This window comes from Pocillopora verrucosa, chromosome 14 (assembly GCF_036669915.1).
Source record: "Pocillopora verrucosa isolate sample1 chromosome 14, ASM3666991v2, whole genome shotgun sequence".
Lineage (NCBI taxonomy): Eukaryota > Metazoa > Cnidaria > Anthozoa > Scleractinia > Pocilloporidae > Pocillopora > Pocillopora verrucosa.
In genome coordinates, this window is record NC_089325.1 from 21,016,331 (window position 1) to 21,034,777 (window position 18,447).

The following is an 18,447-nucleotide window of genomic DNA, read 5'->3' on the forward strand; positions in this document are numbered from 1 at the left end:
CTCAACAGTGTTGTCCCCGGAGGAACTTGTTGGCACATTTTTCAAGATGGTCGAGGCGTCCGAATCACGCAAGTCGTTCGCCTCTCTTCCATACATTAAAGGCGTAACAGAACCTCTGACTCGTGTCCTCAAAAAACACGACATCACAGTAGTGAACAAACCACTCATCACCCTCCAACAACAGTTCCCGGCTCCAAAATTTCGACCATCGTTGGAATCGCAAACAAATGTTGTTTATAAAATTCCTTGTGGTGACTGTTCATGGTGTTATATTGGTGAGACTGGCAGGGCCTTCAACACAAGAAAGAAAGAACACCTCAGAAATGTGAAAACCGCGGCAAAAGGCTCAAGAATTTCCAATCACGTCTGGGCCAATAGTCACGCAATAGACTTTGATAATGCATCTATTATTGACAAAGGCAGTTTTAGAACAAGAAAAACACTAGAAGCGTGGCATTCCAAGTTAACTCCCAATGCGGACAACAATTCCTGTCCTTTGCCCGGACAATACAACATTCTTTTTAACAAACATTCTTAGTTATCAGCATTTTTAATTTTTTACTTTGTACTTCACACCTAGTATTTCTTACCTTTTTATCATTTTACCCGTTGAAGGCTGTAGCGCAAACAGCCGAAAGCTCGTATTTTAAAAGTTTTAGCCAGAGATCGTTTTTTTTTTTAAATTTTACAAGATGTTTTATCCTGGCTGCGGCCCCTCTATCTTTTCACAAATTTTTAATGTTAAACTCTAACCACCAGATTTACATGTAAGATTCAAATTGTCCATTTTTTTAAAGTTACTTAAAACATGATGTTATTGATTTTCAATTGTATAATTGTCTCTGTAAAACTCTCTTAGGGATGTGTCACTGAAGTTAATTGTTTATTGTTCATTGACTTGAAACTATCTTTGTTCGAGTTGTTAAAGTCCTCATTTGGCTGAACCAAACCTCGAGCTCATCTTCTCTGTTCATGACCACCTTTTGTAGCTTCCTCAGAGGCTTGTCAGACAACTATGTTTTTGTTATTTTCTTAAATAAAATAGCAAAATTATTCATCTCCTACCTGCTATTACTAAACTGTTCGCATTATCTCATTCTCGGGGGCGTGACATGGTCATTTGCGCTAATTGGCATAACGGAAATGCGACATTATATCACCATGGTGATGAATCCCAAGTAAAGGTTTATTAAGAATCCATAACTTACTTGACGTGTCATTTTCATTTTGCTCCGGTGACGAAAAAATTTACTGTGTGCAGTCCTTACGTCGATTTTCCGATTTATACCTACAATGTCTGGCCTAAGTTCCTTTAACGTCGCAACCGAGCCTGGAGATGTCCTGGACCAAAGCTTACTATGTCCGATATGGTAAGACTACTTTTTTCCTTTTTGAATTTGGAGTTCTGAGTCATTCGGTGTTCGAGTTTTGGCATTTCAATTTCGAGTTAAATGGAACATTGCGAGGAAGGAATTAACGAGAAACGCTCTATGAAGGCACAAATCGTTGTAGTTTTATTTGAACCTAACCCACCAGAACTTGAACTAGACTGGCAAGTATATTGTTAAAGAAAGATGTTATTCAAATTGGAACAACAACAACAATAAAAAGCTACTATCAAAAATTCTCAACAACGAAAAAAAGCTACCTGCAAAATTTCTCGGCTACTCCAAACGATTTCATCTTTGGACTATGGCACCGTTTGCCTTGACTTGTTACGCATTGCAGTTCAAATTTTTGGCACTTTTTTTTTTTTTGCACAAACTACAATTTTTTTGTCGGTTCTGTTTCATTCCAGTAAGGAGTTGATGAATCAGCCCGTATCCATGCCTTGCGGGCACAGTGCTTGTAAGACCTGCCTTCTGGAGATGATCTCCAAACAGAGCATTGGCTCGAGACCTTGCAACTGCCCGCTCTGTCGAGCAAGGATCGAAGGGGACAAGTTAAACGTTAACGTAACAGTTAGCGCTTTGATTGGAAGGATCCAGGTGTGTTGCACTAATGTCGGCTGCTCCTGGGTTGGAATGCATAGCGAGAAGGAAACGCGCATGGACACTTGCCCCTTCATGGTTATTGACTGTCCCAATGGACCTCGTGGCTGCTTGGTTAAACCAGAGAGGTATGCGCTGAACCTGCACATAGCATCCTGCCCCTTTGAAAAAGTCCCTTGTTTTCATTGCCACATAGGAGTGGAGAGATCGACACTTGCTAGCCACGAGGACAACTGCCGAGAAATTCCACGGCCCTGCCCCCTTCAGTGTGGAGAACAGTTACCAAGGTAAGTTTGTTTGACAGCCGAGGCACTCGATGCATTTCTAGTTAAGGTTACCCAAAACTAGACAGTAAGACACACTTAAAAACGTAATTCGAGATCCGAAACTAACAGCAAATTTATGTCGATGCATAAAGCGATAGAAAGTAATCGATAGAAACGGTTAAGCGATAGATCTGAATGGTTTACGGTCGAGTCGCCCGAAGTCATGTCGCCCGGAACCTGTGTCGTGTTGCCCGAAAAAATTCGGCGGCCGTAGAATCAAATAATTTAAAAGATCAGATTTTCAGACTTTAGTTAGACAATTAAACGAGAAATCTTTTTTATTAAAGCGCCATTTGTTTCCGACAACACCATGAAGATTCTAAAACCATTGTTCGTTTCTAACAACAAAATGAAGCGGTTTTTTTTTTCACTCGTTTCGTACCACAGACTTTCTGTAAAAGCTTGAGAAACTTTATCTTTGTTTATGACATTGCCATGAAGACTTCGACTGCACAGAAATCGATCGTTTGTTCAGACCTGAGATATGTTTGAGTAACGATTCGGAAAGCGTTGTTCCTATCTTACAACAAAAGGAAGCGTTGTTCGTTTCTATAGCAACAAAATGCAGCACACAGGCCTTTCGTACTCTGTTGATTCGTACCCAGTGGGAATCGTTTCGTTCCCAACCCGCTAGTAGATTGGCACTCAGCTGTTCAGAAACGTCGCTTACTTCACTCAACCTAAGATTGCGAATTATTAAAGCGTTAAACCAGAGAGAACTATCGATCCCTGATAACCGTAGTTTTAAACTAGCGAGAAAAATCGTTAAGTAGTTCTAAAGTGAACTGAGTCCTACACCGAAAGGGAAATGATACTATCAGACTACTATTGTTAAAAAAAAAAAACAGTCACAAGCTTAAACAATAGAATATTGTTAAGAAAAAACCACACTTACCTTACGCAAGGTAGTAAGTTATTTGTTACGAAGTTCGCAAATAGATACAGCAGAACTTTATTTGCATGTTACTCGCTTGACTTTTTACTAAATCGTAGCACACGATAATCGAAATTTATTTATTACGGTTTGGAGCAGCTTACGCAACGTCCATGTGCTTTATTTTTTGTTATAGAAACGAAATACGCTTCCCTTTGTTGTTAGAAAGGAACAAAGCTTTTAGGTTCGCTTCTCAAACATATTTTAATTCTGACTATATGATAGATTTCTTTGTAGTCGAGGTCTTCTTTGTTTAGTCTGTAAGTTTTTTTTTTCGGGTGACGATTGCATTATTTGACAACACAACTCAAGTTCCTGGTCATTTCTTTGTTTACTTCTTCTGGAATTTGATGTGTTATCAAATAAAAATCCGCGCGATGATGATTTTATTGTGGTGCATCGCTTGTCTGCTTTACAATGTATGAACACTAGGAAAAGGATTACTACCCAATCTTGTAAATGTAATGGCTTGATATTTAGTTGAGCAGACTGTTTGTTCAAAGTCTTTATTGATGCATTTAACTCATTTGTTCATGTTTACAGATCGCACATCCACCTGCACCTTGGCGATTGTCCACAACGTGTGGTAAAATGTACAGTAAAGGGGTGCCACAATTTTTACGCGCTTGAAGAGGAGGCGGAACACGATAAACAGTACCAAGAAAGTCACCAGGTGCTGCTGAAGCAAGAGGTGGAAAGGCTAAGAGGAATAATATTTGATCAGGTGGGTGACGTTCGTCCGATTGTAAAAAGGAGATGAATTCTCTGCGAGAAATTTCATCGGAACAAGCTGCTACAGATGTTTACCTTGATATAGTGTAACAGTTATAGTTTCAGTTTATTCTTCTGTATCATGGCTGCCGCTCTTTTTTCCTCAATGGTCTACATGGCAGAATTCTAAATTTTTAAGAAGATCTTGTTGTTTCTGTTGCTGCAGCAAACGAAGAGTGTTACGATTTACCTGGTGTGATAAACGTTGCCAATGGTTACGTTTCCGAATTCTGTCAATTGTAAAGCTTGCGAAAGGCAGTATAGTCAGTGCAGTTGTCAATTTCACTGCTTAGTTGCAGTGGCTTGCGCGCTATTGTTTATAGAGGCGGAGTTTTGCATATATTAATACACTCGCGGGAGTTTTAAAAATCGGTCAACCGTGCTTCTCGACGTAAAATTTAGGGTGGCCAAAGGTTGCTTCAAAAAAATCGGTTTTGATGGTACTTCTAAGCCTCGTACGGCAGAGAAAATTTTCACAAGCCCTCCTGAGAAATGGAAGTAACTTTTCCATATGCTGACTCTGAAGTTTCGCGAATACTTCATCGGATTTTTCAACCTGGAGATCAGCTTCCATACTCAAATGCATCTAAAATTTCTAATTTTCAAAGCGGTTTCGATAATGGTTATAGAAACCGCAGAAAACAAACTTTAGTATTAATTTGTTCATTGAAACCTCTTCTACAAAACCCATATGCCGGCAAATAGCTAAGGCAATTAGTTTTTTATCAAGAGTGAAAAACGCAGGCGCAAGTGGGCGATTTATAGCCATTTTCTCTATTTTTTCGCTCTCTTTTCTTGGAGGACGGTTCAAATTTACCGCAGATGCAATTAAAAGGTACCTGGGTGGGTCGCGGCTTCTGCGCGATGAGTACGCGGAGCGTTTTGAGGAGACATTTGACTGTATACTGACTTATACCTTGCTGACTTTTTTTAGGCTGATGAAACAGTACACAAAGTTTTAAAAATAAGAAAGAGTTTTCGTTGGGCCGTTAAAATGTCCGACCTGGCTGATGGCAAAGATGCCGCAAGTCCCTTCTTCAACGTAGAAAGAAGTACGTTGAGATTCATTTGGGCGAGAAATTCGACTCCTCAGAAGTTTATGTTGGAGCAGCTGGTCTCATCGATGCCACTCACGATCAGTTTAAGGTAGGGACAGGTTAATGTTGGTGAAGGCTTAGGCCACATTTGATGTAAGTAAAAAAATAGAACTCATCCATTTCCAAAAAAAAACTCCGTTTCACGATCTAGATTCGATGTTGTCTGTTAGCGGTACTTTTCTCTCTTGCGATTGGCTATCGATAGCGGCTTTTCTTTTTTTTTTTTCATAATTGATAGCAAACTAAATGGCATTACGAGCCAGTTGCACTTTAGCTGTGGCAAGCTTAATAAGTTGAGGAATATTTCAAAAATTAATCAGAGCTGATTCAACATTTCCTTACTTTATTTTTTTTTTCAGAATTGCATTACTTAAAGATGAGCGGGTGCAGAAAGTGGTTGAAACACCCCGTCCAACGCTTGTAGACGAAGGGGGTGTTGTCAGTATGGACGTCGACTTCGGACAGCACCCGAATGACCAGGATTTGGAATTTAAAATAACAGTAGGCATCTACGGCCACGTACAGCTCACTCCAGGTTTTTAGTAGTTGATTATTCGCCCAAAATATTTGAAGAATTAGGATTCCAACAACGAGGTTGGCTGTACTTTTTTACGATACTTTTCACTGAAACTCCAAATTGGTTTTTCTTTGAATAGAAACTTTTTGTAAAGTTTTAAGTATATTGTGTTTTTCAATAAAGGTCTGAATAAGTTGCAAATACTAACTGCTCTTATTTCACGGATAACCGTAAATCGCTACAAAAATGAATTCAGAGGCGGAAAAGTGGACGAGAGAAAAGCATTTTAATTGAGATTCAAAGGAGGAGGATACTAACCCTTACCCCTCCCCACCTCCCTTTCACAAAAAAAATTACGAAACTTCGTGACTAGATGATGACGCAACTTTTGGGTCTTAACCTCTCTTCCCCTCAACCCCTCCCCCGTTAATATGAGAATAATCCAGAATATTTAAAAGAGATATGGTAAGAGATGGGACATTTTATTGTTGAAACAGGTGTAAGTTAGTGTCTAACAAATGCTCTCCTTCCTCTGACTCTCTGACTTTCCCTTTCTACTACATATTTAAAGATAACATTAAAAAAAAAAAAATCAACAAGATGCTTTTCGAAGGAGTTGTGAACATGTTTTTGTTCCATTGTTTTGGCTATAGAAACCAAGGGCCATGGTTAGTTTTATTTAACCACATCGAAATTATTACTTGCTCCAACTTTGAGTCGACAGAAAAATAAAATTTGGCTATAGTTTTTGCAAAGAAAGAAAGACAGAAAGAAAGAAACATTCTTTTAGAAATGCGGGCTTACCGAAGTAAAATTGCTAGTGTGGTATTCATCAGAATTTGATTTGTTTGAAATGAGCCATACTTACCAGGAGGACCTATTTAGCTTTTGGATTAAAAAAAATTGCACTTTCTCTTTGGTGTGCCGCGTGCTCAACGAAAACCGGAAAAAGGAGAACGTCCGCTCTGGAAAAGTTTAGCAGACACAGGCACGAAAAATGAGTTTTTTCTAGTTAATCGTAAGAGCGTGATCTCTCATCTCCCCCCTCCCCGTGGCTTTTTTGTATGAAAATGCCAGTAAATTTATTTCAATCCCGCGTACTATAAACTCAATAACTAGATCAGTGGAAAAAATGTGCAGTTTCTAGGATTGACTGCAAATGAAAAAATCGAAACACTCTTTTTTTTACGCGCACGATAAGAAAGTTATCACCAGTAAGCGTTAACACGTATTACTGAATCCGCGAATTTTTACTTGTTTCGAGGTGTTTGCTCATTGTTTGCTCATACTGTTGCCGCAATATTTTACCCTGAAACGACCGCCTACTCCGATGTCACTTCAGCTAATAAAGTTACTTCTTCAATCCGTTCTGTTCTAAATAGTATATTTAAAGCGAAGTCTTGTTGGCTCGCCAGTGAAAACCTTCCACGTGGTCATCGTTTCTTTCTTTTACATCCATTGCGTTATTACACTGTGCGCAGCGAAGTGGATTGGCGAGAAGATTCCTGTTCTGAAGCTAATGGATAACATTCAATACAGAACCTTGCTCTAAGGCCGTATACTGACGTAAAGCCATGTTATATTCGTGTTGAAAGAATTCTGATAAAACACTACTACTAATAGAAACAGCTCCAGCCTTTTTCTGGTTTGGTGAAACATATTTCACATTAATACGTATTAACGCCCTTGCACACCTCGGGAGTCATCGCTGTGACGTGGTTAGCGTTCACTCGGAGTGGGTGGTGGAGTTTGCTTTCGTGCTCGATCGTTTGGGAATTAACGACTGCTAGGACGCTTAAATGTTTCCTTTCTTTTTTACATCTACCAAGATGGACTTAAAATACAGATTGGTCAGTATTTATTATGTCTGTTCGTTATCATTTATTTTGAGTTGTCGAATATAGGTGTGATCGCGCGTCGTCTCAACTTACATATTAGTAACAGATTTACACTGGATTTCGTTCCCCATTTGCCGTAATTTAAGCGAGTGTTTTTGTTTTAGGGGTGTCCTCTATCCGCCTTTTCTATGACTGAAATCCGCCGCGTCAAGATTTGATTTATTTCACAGTTTCGTTGTTGATTCGTGTAAACTTGAAGGTGAGAAAATTGTTTATGAATAGTTGGTTATTGATCAACCGGTCGATAAAGGGCTTCAGTTTTCTTGTTCGGTGAGGTTCTTTCAACGATTCAGTAGGCGCGTGCAGCTGCAGTCCTTACATTGTGTTTTCGTGCTTTAGTAACATTCACTGTAAAGCTACATTATGAGCTACAGCAAACGTGCTTTTCAGAGGACCGTGGTGTTATTGGAAAAGAAGAGGACTGCTGTTCCTGTGAACGCAGAAATGAGTCGGCTTATAAATGCCAGGCGGGTGATGGACATTGCCTTTACAAAAAACCACACCGCTTCTCAGATAGGCGATCTTCTTTGCGGTGCTTTTCCTTCTTTAGTTGGAAAAGACCTCGGTGGGTAAGTCTTGTTTCTCTTGTCACTCGCTTCTTCTGACCCAGTTCGCTTCAAGGTGTAAGTTACTTCGGACAAATTCGCTATATGAAGTTTCTGTCGAGTTGATGATACTTACTGATAATTGTCCTACATTTCCCATACGACAAAAAATTGAATTCAGTCGATTTAAATTGTTCAAGTGGAATTGGACTCTACTTGTCCATCTAATTTCTAATGAACCTAATAAATCTTTTTGTCTTTTCGGAAATTTCGTTTGGTTGTCTATAAAACAGAAAAACTAAAAATCTGTCAACCTCTAAAGTTATAATTTGGTGCCTCATTCACTTCGGTAGACACAAAGCAGAAAATAATTTGTGAGTAGAAGGCACGTGCGGGATTGATGAGACGTCGCTTTTTCTCGCATAATCACTTTTGGCTTGAGATTTAAACTCTAAAGATTTCATTTTTGGCTGACTTTCGATGTATTTTCATGAAATTTGGAGATAACGTCCCCCAAAAAAAGGTTCCCTAACACTTCGCTCAAAAGCTCTAGTTCGGAGCGTAACCGCACAGTTGGCAGAAACTCTTTTCGAATTCGATGTGTTGACCACGTTCTCAATGAAAAACGAACGTCAAATAAACTAATCTTGTCAACAGTTCAGGCGTTTAAAAGCTCCCTTTCCGCTTAATGATAAAAATTTTAAAAGTAAATTATGTAACCCAAGTCATTAGTTTGTATGCTGTTTCCGCTCATGCGCTAATTTTCCTTCTGTGATACCTTGGAACGCCGGATGTACTCTGCTAAATAGTAGACGCGCTTACTCAGCTATTTCAATGCTTGCACAATCATTGAAAATAACCAGTCATTCTTAACTTGCTTTTTAATACTGTTATCATAAACTTTGATGAAGAGGTTGGAAGAGTGAAAACCAAACTTTTCCAGGAGGAAAAAAAAAATTTATCCAGTTATTTGTTACCCTTCCAGATAAAATGTAAATTTCACACTGGTCTTTTAAGAATATTGCCCCCTATGATTACAGTATGTTCTAGTGTTTTTACCTTTCTCTAACAAATGCCACCTATATGTAATTTCTGCAAGTGCCATGTTTTAAGAAAATTTCCAGTAAAATGAGGGAAATCAATTCAAAATTACAATATAATGAATTGTTATGATTGGTGATACTAATACCTAATATTTCCTTACTCTAGGTTAGAGTTATTCGCATCATACTGTAGAGGGCATGCCATGTCGAAGGTTGCGACTGGCCTCCAAGATGGTGTGAAGCTACTGGAATTATTCGGAGGATCAAGGAAAAAGAAAATTTTCCTGTGGCTTCCAAATCCAGGTAAGTGACTTAACTTTTATTACAACAAACTATTAGCATGATGTCTTTCTTTCTCAGTCCTCTTCATTCCGCTGAACCTTTTTGGTCTCATGTCCTCCGCTTCATGCCATGGAAGCTGTCTCTTCCCCATTTCCAAAAATTTTTTTCATCACATGCTATAGTTCCTTACTGTTGACATCTATCCTCAAAGTTGGCAACTTATAGAGTTTGAAACCCATCTACATTTTATATCCCAACTCTCAAAATATTTCACTGGTTACCAATAGACAAACGCCCCTTGGCAAACCAGTACAGATGTTTTCTTGCTGCTGTGAATTTTTAGCAAGTTACATTTGTGCACTGTTCTAAACTCTCTCATTGTCTAAAAAAATTAAAACTTTCAAAGAAAACATGTTCCTATTTAGGTAAACTATCGAAGCAATCAACGACCATGTTGAAGGCAATCAGTCAGAAATTCACAATTATGTCAAGAAAAATGTCCCTCAGTTGCAATATGTGATTGACCCCTCGTGACAAGAATCTCATTCTTGATTTCAGCCTCACATACCTCGACATCCACAGTATCAACTCCAGTACCTTCATCGACCCAACCTAACCCCATTCCTTCACTAGCCCAAACTAACCCCACCCCTCCACTAGCCCAACTAGCCCAACCTGACTCCACCCTTCCACTGGCCCAAAGTAGCCCCACTCCTCCACTAGCCCAACCTAACCCTGCCACTCCACTTTCCCAACCTAACTCCAATCCTCCACTAGCCCCAACGAACCCAACTCCTCCACCAGCCCAACCTAACCCCACCCATCCACCAGCCCAAACTAACCACACCCCTCCACTAGCCCAACCCAACCCCACTATTCCACTTACCCAACCTAACCCCAATCCTCCACTAGCCCAACCTAACCCCGCTCCTCATTCATCCCGGCCCAGCTTTGCTCCTCCATTGGCTCACCCCAACACCACATCATCCACTTCAGAAATTGGAGGTAAGGAATATTTTTTCCATACACACACTACGAAGGACAAAAAAAATAACAGTACTGAAAAAATACAAGTGCAATTGATTTGAATTGCAGTTCTTTAATTAGTGATATCCAGCATACACCTTAACAATATTTATGTTTATTATCATGAGAGATTATGACCAACTGCAGCAATCCATGCATGATGGTAAGTGGGTGTAAACATTTTGAGGCTGCAGCTTCTTAAATTTAATTGTCTAACATATTCCAGGTCATGAATGATTTATGAAAACTATTATGCTCATGGTCTGATACCAAGAACTTGTTTAAACATCCCTTACCGAAACATCACATCAAACTAAACAACCTGTAATGGTTGAAGTTGTTTCCTTGTTAAACTGTCCATTGCAATTTTCATTTGTGCCGATGTTCATACATTTCAACAGATGATGATTTACCTGAAATGTTATGGCTTGCAGATGATCAACCCCAAGGTATTACCAGTTGATACAACAACCCACTCGTCTGGGTTGTTGTCATTATTTGTTTTTAATTCTTTACGTTCAAAGAAAATTTACAATTTTAACATTCTTCCCACTTATTCTTTCAGTCAGAACAGATGCTTTCAAACAGGTAAAAACTGTGATATCTTGCCATTGATTGGTTATGATTAATTGCGAAGATTATGATTGGAGATAAATTGTACCATCATTATATATGTGTGCCATATTAACCAGACTTTATTTGTGGATTAGTATAAATATTTTAATTTTTATTGGTATATCATCTTTACTATCACTGATTGCTGCACTGGCTTTATGGTGACAATTATTTACAGTACAATACATCAATCATGGTCAAATTCAATGTTCTAATGGGAAAACATTCAAATGTAGTTGGTGTCCTTCGAGAAGACTTAAGCCCAGTGGGAGCTGTTCGTCAAAACCTCGGAAAAGGTACCATTAATTGTAAAGGTAGATTGGATACACAGGATGCATGCTTCAACACAGGTTTTACAGTAGTTTGCCAGGCTTCATTTTTTTTCATGTAGTTCAGATTGTAAAGAGAGTGGGCTTTACTACTTGCCCTGAAGGGCAAGCCATGATTAGCATGGTACTGGCCCTTGAGTGATTTTTACTGGCCCAAAATGATGTGATTTGAATGAATCTTGAAAAAATCTGCCTATCCATTGGGCAAGTGAGAGTAAGAATTCACTAGCCTAATCAGAAAATCCACTGTTCCTGGGCTATCATACATAACTTTCTTTGCACACTGTAGTTGTAGAGTTGAGTCAAAGTATTCATAAAGGAATTTAAGACCACTGAAGCTTAATGTCTTTCTTTCATGTGTACCACTTAACAAATTCAATTGTGTTGGTTATTTGCTTCCCTAGTGGCATTAGGGAGACTGGACAGGGTGGAGGAGGTACTTCTATGTGAGAGGGAACTTTACCAAAACTATGCTGTGCTGGAGTCCTTACCTGTCTTCTTAAATCTCACCTTTGAAGAGGCTAGTATTGAATATTATAGCTCCACTATACATGGAAGTCTGTGTCTAACTAGTGTGCTAAACATATGCGAAAAATGCAAAGATATGTGTGGAAGGTTCCATACATGTACATTTTTGTCCACTTCCTTTGCATGTGGCTACAGAAAAGTGCTACACCATAACTACAAAACCTAGTGTGCATGTTAGAGTTGCGACTAATGTGGTTATAGGGGCTCCCTACTCTAAGCATACAAGGTATTTGAGTGAAACTACATAAAGCTCTAAGTAATGCTTCAATTTCCCTTTCACTGAGGGAGGGAAAAGAAGAAATAGGACTTAAATTTTAGTGATTTGGCTTTCAACAGGTTTCCATTAAGCTCCTACCCAATCAAAACACCCCAAAGAATACCCAAAAATAAATTGTCCAGCAACAACCCCTTCCTCTGCATTCTTAATAGCATTTGCAACAAGGACCACTATCATTACAAAGAAATTTCAAATCAAACTCTCCTTCCAAACACATTTCAATTCTGTTAAAGAACTGGAAAAGTAGATTTCTCTGAAAAAACCAAATTTTCCTCAATTAAATGCTTCTCTTGCTTGCTTTTTTGCAGATATGCTACCAGGCAAAGAGAGATTTTAAAATGTTTACACTAATTACCATAAAACTGGGCGATAATTTTGATCCTGTGCGAAGGTTAGCTGCTTGCTGTTTGTTGTTATAAAATTAGGATCTTGTGCCTGTACAGCTACAGTGTAGTTATTAAGACAGCATTACCTTGAAGTTCAAATTTCATTGCCTAGTACTAGAAATTCAAATAAAGGCTAAGGGATTCCTGGTCAGAAACTGAGACAGGTCATATATCAGCCATTTCCAGAAGTCATAGCATTATGTTACTAAACATGACATGACACAACACTCCAACAACTAGAGTATGCACATGTTTTACAATTTTCCAACTTATATCAAATTCCATACTCAGGTTATCAAAGTGAGAATAATTCCCATTTGTCAACAAATCCTTAAAAGTAATCAGTTTTGTTTGTATTTTTAACTATCTGCAGAATTTGTAGCATGCTCCAAACATTATCAGTTGATCTGTACTACTGGATGGCATGTATGGAGAGTGCAAGTGGGAGAAGAGGTAAATCAATTATCCCAAAGCTGATTCTTGGTATAGATGGTGTACACTGAAGAGAATTAAGCAGTATAGCAATTCAAGAAGAAAGCCAGAAAAATTCTCCGTTTAGTCAGCTTTCATCTGATCATTGTCCATACATTTACACACAAACATGATAAAAGTATGACAGGTAAAAAAGGTTCCCTTCAGTAATTATAGACCTTACAGATAATGGATGCCCTCTGCAGCACTCAGCTGCACATAACTACATTGTGTTTTACTGGAAAGTTGTCATCGTTAAACCATTTTAAAATTGGATACTATGGTAAATGTAATAAAATAGAACTACAATAATGATATACTGTAAAAAGAGTTGGTGTTGTTCATTGTGGCGAGTATACTATGTTTTGATATATTATCACCAACAACTTCACTCAAAGATTTACCATTCAAAGCTGATTAAAAGATTTTTCTCTCAAGTTATTTATTGTTCAAGTAGTTTACATCAATTGCAGATGGACACTACTATTTTATCATAGAGAGTTTCGTAAAAATCTTTCTTTTTTCAGTGATATCAAAGTTTGGCCTAAATAATGACGAGAGTCAGATTTTTTTTCTGGCACCAACCTCTGGCAGGCCAGTCCTGGTTGAATGTTTTTCAGGTAGGTTTTCATATTTTAGAGTAACCTTCATACATACATTATTTACCATTTTCTGTAATCTGCACTTTTCAAACATACACAGTACAGCACTTACCCTTTCAATCATGCAATCACAATGAAAATACAATATGCACTTGACAGAAGGATGAAAATGATACACAAGATATTGGCAAGGAAAAAGAGGAAACATCTTTTGCAGTAGTTGAGATTACCTTCCTTGCCAACACCAAAAGTTGCAATGTTGAAAGACACTCTTCCTTGAAAGTTCATAACTTGTTTTGTTTAGGCCAGACCCTTGCCAACATCAACATGGGTGACATTGAAGATTGCATTCAGCAGGGCCAATTGGCCCTTCTGAATTTAAAGAAGAAATGGTAAGATAATCAGCTCAACAAAATTCCTTTATTATTAATCCCATAAAGTAGACACTTGTCATGACTCATATACGAGTCATAGAGAACCATATTAAATCAAACAGTGGCCCAAATTTGCTTGTAGCACCTAACTTACTTTCAGAAAAAACATGCTACATGTACCACTTTTACAGTCCAGGTTTCAAAGTGTACCTAACTGAGGCAAATTGTTCTATATTTTTCTGTCAGCAATAAAAAGGAGGATCAAACCACTAAGATGGATATGGAGGTGAATAGTATAATATTACATACCTCTAAAATGTCTCTAACATATCCTTACAATATGTTGCGTTCCACTAAAGCCAATTCATAAAGTTTTGACATTGATGAATGATAAAAGTATAAGTTTATGTCAACAGAAAAACCAGGCCAATGAACATAGAGAAGTATGTCCTGGAGTGTTCATCAAATATTTAATGTCATGCTAGTGTCTTTGGTGATGAGTAGGAGCAAAACTTTTCATTTTTTAAAAACAATAATTTCCAATATTGCCTACATACTACAAGACCAACCAGGAGATAAAAGAAAGAAAAAAATCTTTCTATAACATTAGGTAAAAAGTTTACATCACTATGAATAGAGAATATTGGAATCAAAAGAACGACTCCATAGATAGCTCCAGCAATGCTTGTAAAGGTAACCTCTCAAAATTACTAGATAATTGCTGCAGTTATTTTCTGGCCGACAGACCTCTTTGGTGTTTTAATTCCCCCTCCTCTCTACTTGGAATGAAGTCAACGAAGTTCAGCAGAACAAAACATAAGAAATGTTTTTCCCTTTTAATTTCATAGTTAAGAGAGGTAAGGGGTCAGCGGGTACTGCCTGAGGACAAAGAGGGCATTACAATAATCCTACGGTATGGCAGTAACCGACTGAAACGCAAATTCAAAGCAACTGCTCTTTTCCAGGTATTTACAGTAACTTGTGTATGAGTGGTTAATATGAATACATTTATGATCAATTATTGGAATGATAAACACAATGTTTCCATCTCTCTCTTCTAGGGATTTACAATAATACATTTTATTCAAGATATTTAGATATTTTATATATGTACATGGTCACTTACTTAGAAATATTAATCTCCTCTTTTCATTGACAAATACTTCCTGATCAGAGGAAACAAAACTGAATTATATTGATTTACAGTTTAACTGAATATTTGAAGTACCCTCAATACATGACAAGAAAAAAGCTGCTCCGGACCCCTAATTCTAGTTTAAAAGGCAACCCACTTTCCAAATGAAAGGAGCACCCGCCCACTGCATGCTATTTTGTATTTTTCCTAGTTACAATTCGCATTAGAGACATTTTTGAAAGAAATTTATCTCTTAACAGGAGGTGTATGACTGGGCAGGGTCACAACAGAATGTGCCCCTAAATTTTACTCTGCAGAGACAAAAGCACGTGGTCAAACACCAAGATCCCCTTCTGGGCAAGGAGGTGCTAGATATCTGCGAGAGGGTACGTACATAAAGTTGTATCTATTATGTTGATTTTTTCTTACACAACAGGAGTCCCAGTAGGGTTCAAATTCTCCCCTCTTTGTTACTGAAATAACATCATAAGACAATAAAATATTATTGCAGCCGCCAAAACCTTTAAGAAAAATAAATAAACCCGTTGATTTAATTAAGTTCTTTAATTTTACTTCAGTTAAAACAACGTACCTTGTCTTTTTCGATTTATCAGAGTAAAAAATTCCGAAATTCTTGATTGGTGCTGGGCGATCTTACACCTCTTTCCACGGTACAGAACCGTCACGAAGTTATTTATCAAACGTTTCAAAGGCTGTTAGCGTCCGTAAAGACACAACAAAACTCCAGTAATGGCCACTACTGTTATTGTAGCTGTGAAAAGCAGTTATCTTTCATCTTCTTTGTCATGTATACGGCACAACGCATATCTTACTTCATATATTCCACACATTATGTAACATGGCTCGACAACTTCGAGATGCTTTGCAACTTCACGAGAAAAGAAGAAAATTTGGGCATGAACAATCTGAGGAAACGAACGTTTTACTTAGGAATAATATGTATTCTCCGCAATTTCAATTACAGTACACGATATTCAATTAGTGCCTATACTTCAAATGGTGTTTTGCTAGATGGTTTAATAGACGAAACAATCATTTCAGCAGTAACATATCAATTACATCTTCACAAATCTATTTAGGATCCAGAGGAAGCCAAGGCTCTCCTAGATGACCAGGTAGGGAATCTTTTTTGGTTTTACACTGTGTTCTCAATTAAGAGCTTAGTTTGGAATTTATTATTAATTACATGCTGGAACAAGATAAGCATTACCTGACTGCATTTAAGGGCTTAGGTTGGAATTTATTATTGATTACATGCTGGAACAAGATAAGCATCACCTGACAACATTTAAATAAATCCTCACAATTAAAAATTGATTTGTCATTTTCTCCTGGTAAGGGAAATCTTGCAAATCCAACAACTTAGGCAGACAAACAAAACCTTACACTTGACAAATGAGTATTGTTTCTCTCCTAAACCACAACACACTCAAGGGAGACTGACAAGGCCGGTTTCCCGACCAGGGATAATGCCTTACTGCCACGACACTTGTTGGGGGATAGGGACAAGACTATTCTCCTGACCAGGGATGAGGCCTTAGTGCCGTGACACTTGGGGGAGACTGACAAGACCGTTCTTCTCCTGACCAGGGACGAGGCCTCAGTGCCGCGACACTTGGGGGAGATGGACAAGACTGTTCTCCTGACCAGGGACGAGGCCTTAGTGCCGCGACACTTGGGGGAGATTGACAAGACTGTTCTCCTGACCAGGGACGAGGCCTTAGTGCCGCGACACTTGGGGGAGATTGACAAGACTGTTCTCCTGACCAGGGACGAGGCCTTAGTGCCGCGACACTTGGGGGAGATGGACAAGACTGTTCTCTTGACCAGGGATGAGGCCTTAGTGCCGTAACACCTGGGTGAGACTGACAAAGACTGTTTCACTCCTGACTATAAGATTGGCAAGAATGTTCCCCCTTCTGGTGAATGAATAGGCTCTTGTAGAGACAAGACAATCAGAGAGTTTGCCCAGACTTTTCCCCTTTGACAGGGAAAAGGCTCACAGGGAAATTCTCTTTTAGTTATTGAATTTCATTAATTCCTTCAACGCAATTATTATCAAGTGCTCCCAGAGATACTTGAATGAGCTGCATGGTAGGTATGAAAATTTAAGAAGAAAGGGATTTATTAAGTATGTTTGTTTTGAGTGGCAGGGAATTCCCCTAGAGTAATTTTGATACACCATTCCCTATGGAAGATGACACATTGGCATTGACTTGTGTAACACTGTTATAAAAGCTAACAATAACATTAACATTAACATGCAAGACAATGCAAATGGTATCTACTCTAGTGGAAATGTTTGAGGGAGGTATGCTGTACAGATGAATTTGCTTATAAGCTGAATTATTCATCACCATGTTATCCATTTTGTGCAGCATACTTCCCTTCCCTTCATTTCTTTGCAGGTTTGCTTCAAGGGAAATGTGCCACTAGGCAAACAGGAAATCCTGCAAACGACAGTCGAGGGTAAGAATTGTCTTTATGAGGTTTATGGTAGGTTTTCTAGCAAAACTTGTGAACAAAATTATTATCTTAGAAGACTTAAAATGCTCTTTATTGCATCACCTCAATAATGACGTGGTGGTAAAATCCATTACCAATGCCTGAGTTGATTGTTAAAGGGATTAAACCATCATCACTTTTACTGACAGATGAAGACCACCAAGACCATTATGAAAAGGAAAGAAGAATGGAAAAAAGAAGAAAAAAGGAAAGGAAAGAGAAAAGAGAAAAGAAGAAGCAAAAGAGCGAAGAGAAAAAAGACGCAAGAGTAGATAAAGATGGAGAATGTAGAAGAGAAGATGCCAGCATGGAAGGTGAGGAAGGAGAAAAGGTAGAAAAAGAAGAAATAAAGGAAATCAATGCCAAAGGGGAAAAGAAAAAAAGGGAAAAAAGAACTGGCTGCCAAAGGAAGAAGTTGAAGAAGTAGTCAGATGTTGGATAATGTAAGGATATTATGGGGAGAAGTTACTTCTTAATCACTTATAGAAGTTAAAGGGTGAAAAAAATTAATGGAAGTTTTTAACCCTTTAACTCCCGGTGGTGATTCACATAAAACTTCTACCTACAATATCCATACATTCTCCAGCAAACAGGTAAAGAGAATATTAAAACTTATCAGGTAGAAGCTGCTATCTTGATCTAGCACCAAGTTCTCATAACTAATTCACAAGGAAATGTGTAGCAGCTACAGGGGAGGATTAACAATCAGATCTTGGGAGTTAAAGGGTTAAACTAGTTTGTAATTTAATTATGTGAATGTTTGTTATTCATTAA

The 18,447-nt window shown here is 38.3% G+C and overlaps 3 protein-coding genes and 1 long non-coding RNA gene across 4 annotated transcripts; all 4 read left to right on the plus strand.

The window, feature by feature from the left end:
- Window positions 1-1,293: 1,293 nt before the first annotated feature.
- LOC136278323 (RING finger protein 151-like) lies at window positions 1,294-5,662 on the plus strand. Its single transcript, XM_066161846.1, has 5 exons — window positions 1,294-1,370; window positions 1,799-2,278; window positions 3,795-3,975; window positions 4,957-5,168; window positions 5,479-5,662. Exons 1-5 carry the CDS (start codon window positions 1,294-1,296, stop codon window positions 5,660-5,662), a joined length of 1,134 nt encoding a protein of 377 aa, XP_066017943.1.
- A 2,235-nt stretch (window positions 5,663-7,897) lies between these two features.
- LOC136278324 (uncharacterized) lies at window positions 7,898-10,410 on the plus strand. The gene is made up of 4 exons (XM_066161847.1): window positions 7,898-8,099; window positions 9,264-9,425; window positions 9,963-10,160; window positions 10,193-10,410. The coding sequence occupies exons 1-4, from the start codon at window positions 7,898-7,900 to the stop codon at window positions 10,216-10,218; spliced, it is 588 nt and encodes a 195-aa protein (XP_066017944.1). The 3' UTR covers window positions 10,219-10,410.
- A 3,524-nt stretch (window positions 10,411-13,934) lies between these two features.
- Window positions 13,935-14,926, plus strand: LOC136277954 (uncharacterized). The gene is made up of 3 exons (XR_010716116.1): window positions 13,935-14,030; window positions 14,259-14,298; window positions 14,861-14,926. It is a non-coding gene; the product is annotated as an uncharacterized lncRNA (long non-coding RNA).
- A 1-nt stretch (window position 14,927) lies between these two features.
- Window positions 14,928-18,100, plus strand: LOC136278325 (uncharacterized). The gene is made up of 5 exons (XM_066161848.1): window positions 14,928-14,933; window positions 15,408-15,533; window positions 16,248-16,283; window positions 17,577-17,637; window positions 17,823-18,100. The coding sequence occupies exons 1-5, from the start codon at window positions 14,928-14,930 to the stop codon at window positions 18,098-18,100; spliced, it is 507 nt and encodes a 168-aa protein (XP_066017945.1).
- The last annotated feature ends 347 nt before the right edge of the window (window positions 18,101-18,447 follow it).

What these genes read in the sequence shown, in the direction of transcription:
- LOC136278325 (XM_066161848.1), top strand. An exon ending in AGGCTCTCCTAGATGACCAG is followed by an intron (nt 16,284 to 17,576) that starts GTAGGGAATCTT and finishes ATTTCTTTGCAG; the next exon opens with GTTTGCTTCAAGGGAAATGT. An exon ending in CCTGCAAACGACAGTCGAGG is followed by an intron (nt 17,638 to 17,822) that starts GTAAGAATTGTC and finishes TTTTACTGACAG; the next exon opens with ATGAAGACCACCAAGACCAT.
- LOC136278324 (XM_066161847.1), top strand. Translation starts at nt 7,898, where the DNA reads ATGAGCTACAGCAAACGTGCTTTTCAGAGGACCGTGGTGTTATTGGAA. An exon ending in TTTAGTTGGAAAAGACCTCG is followed by an intron (nt 8,100 to 9,263) that starts GTGGGTAAGTCT and finishes ATTGGTGATACT; the next exon opens with AATACCTAATATTTCCTTAC. An exon ending in TGCCACTCCACTTTCCCAAC is followed by an intron (nt 10,161 to 10,192) that starts CTAACTCCAATC and finishes GCCCCAACGAAC; the next exon opens with CCAACTCCTCCACCAGCCCA.
- LOC136278323 (XM_066161846.1), top strand. Translation starts at nt 1,294, where the DNA reads ATGTCTGGCCTAAGTTCCTTTAACGTCGCAACCGAGCCTGGAGATGTC. An exon ending in TGTGGAGAACAGTTACCAAG is followed by an intron (nt 2,279 to 3,794) that starts GTAAGTTTGTTT and finishes TCATGTTTACAG; the next exon opens with ATCGCACATCCACCTGCACC. An exon ending in CCACTCACGATCAGTTTAAG is followed by an intron (nt 5,169 to 5,478) that starts GTAGGGACAGGT and finishes TTTTTTTTTCAG; the next exon opens with AATTGCATTACTTAAAGATG.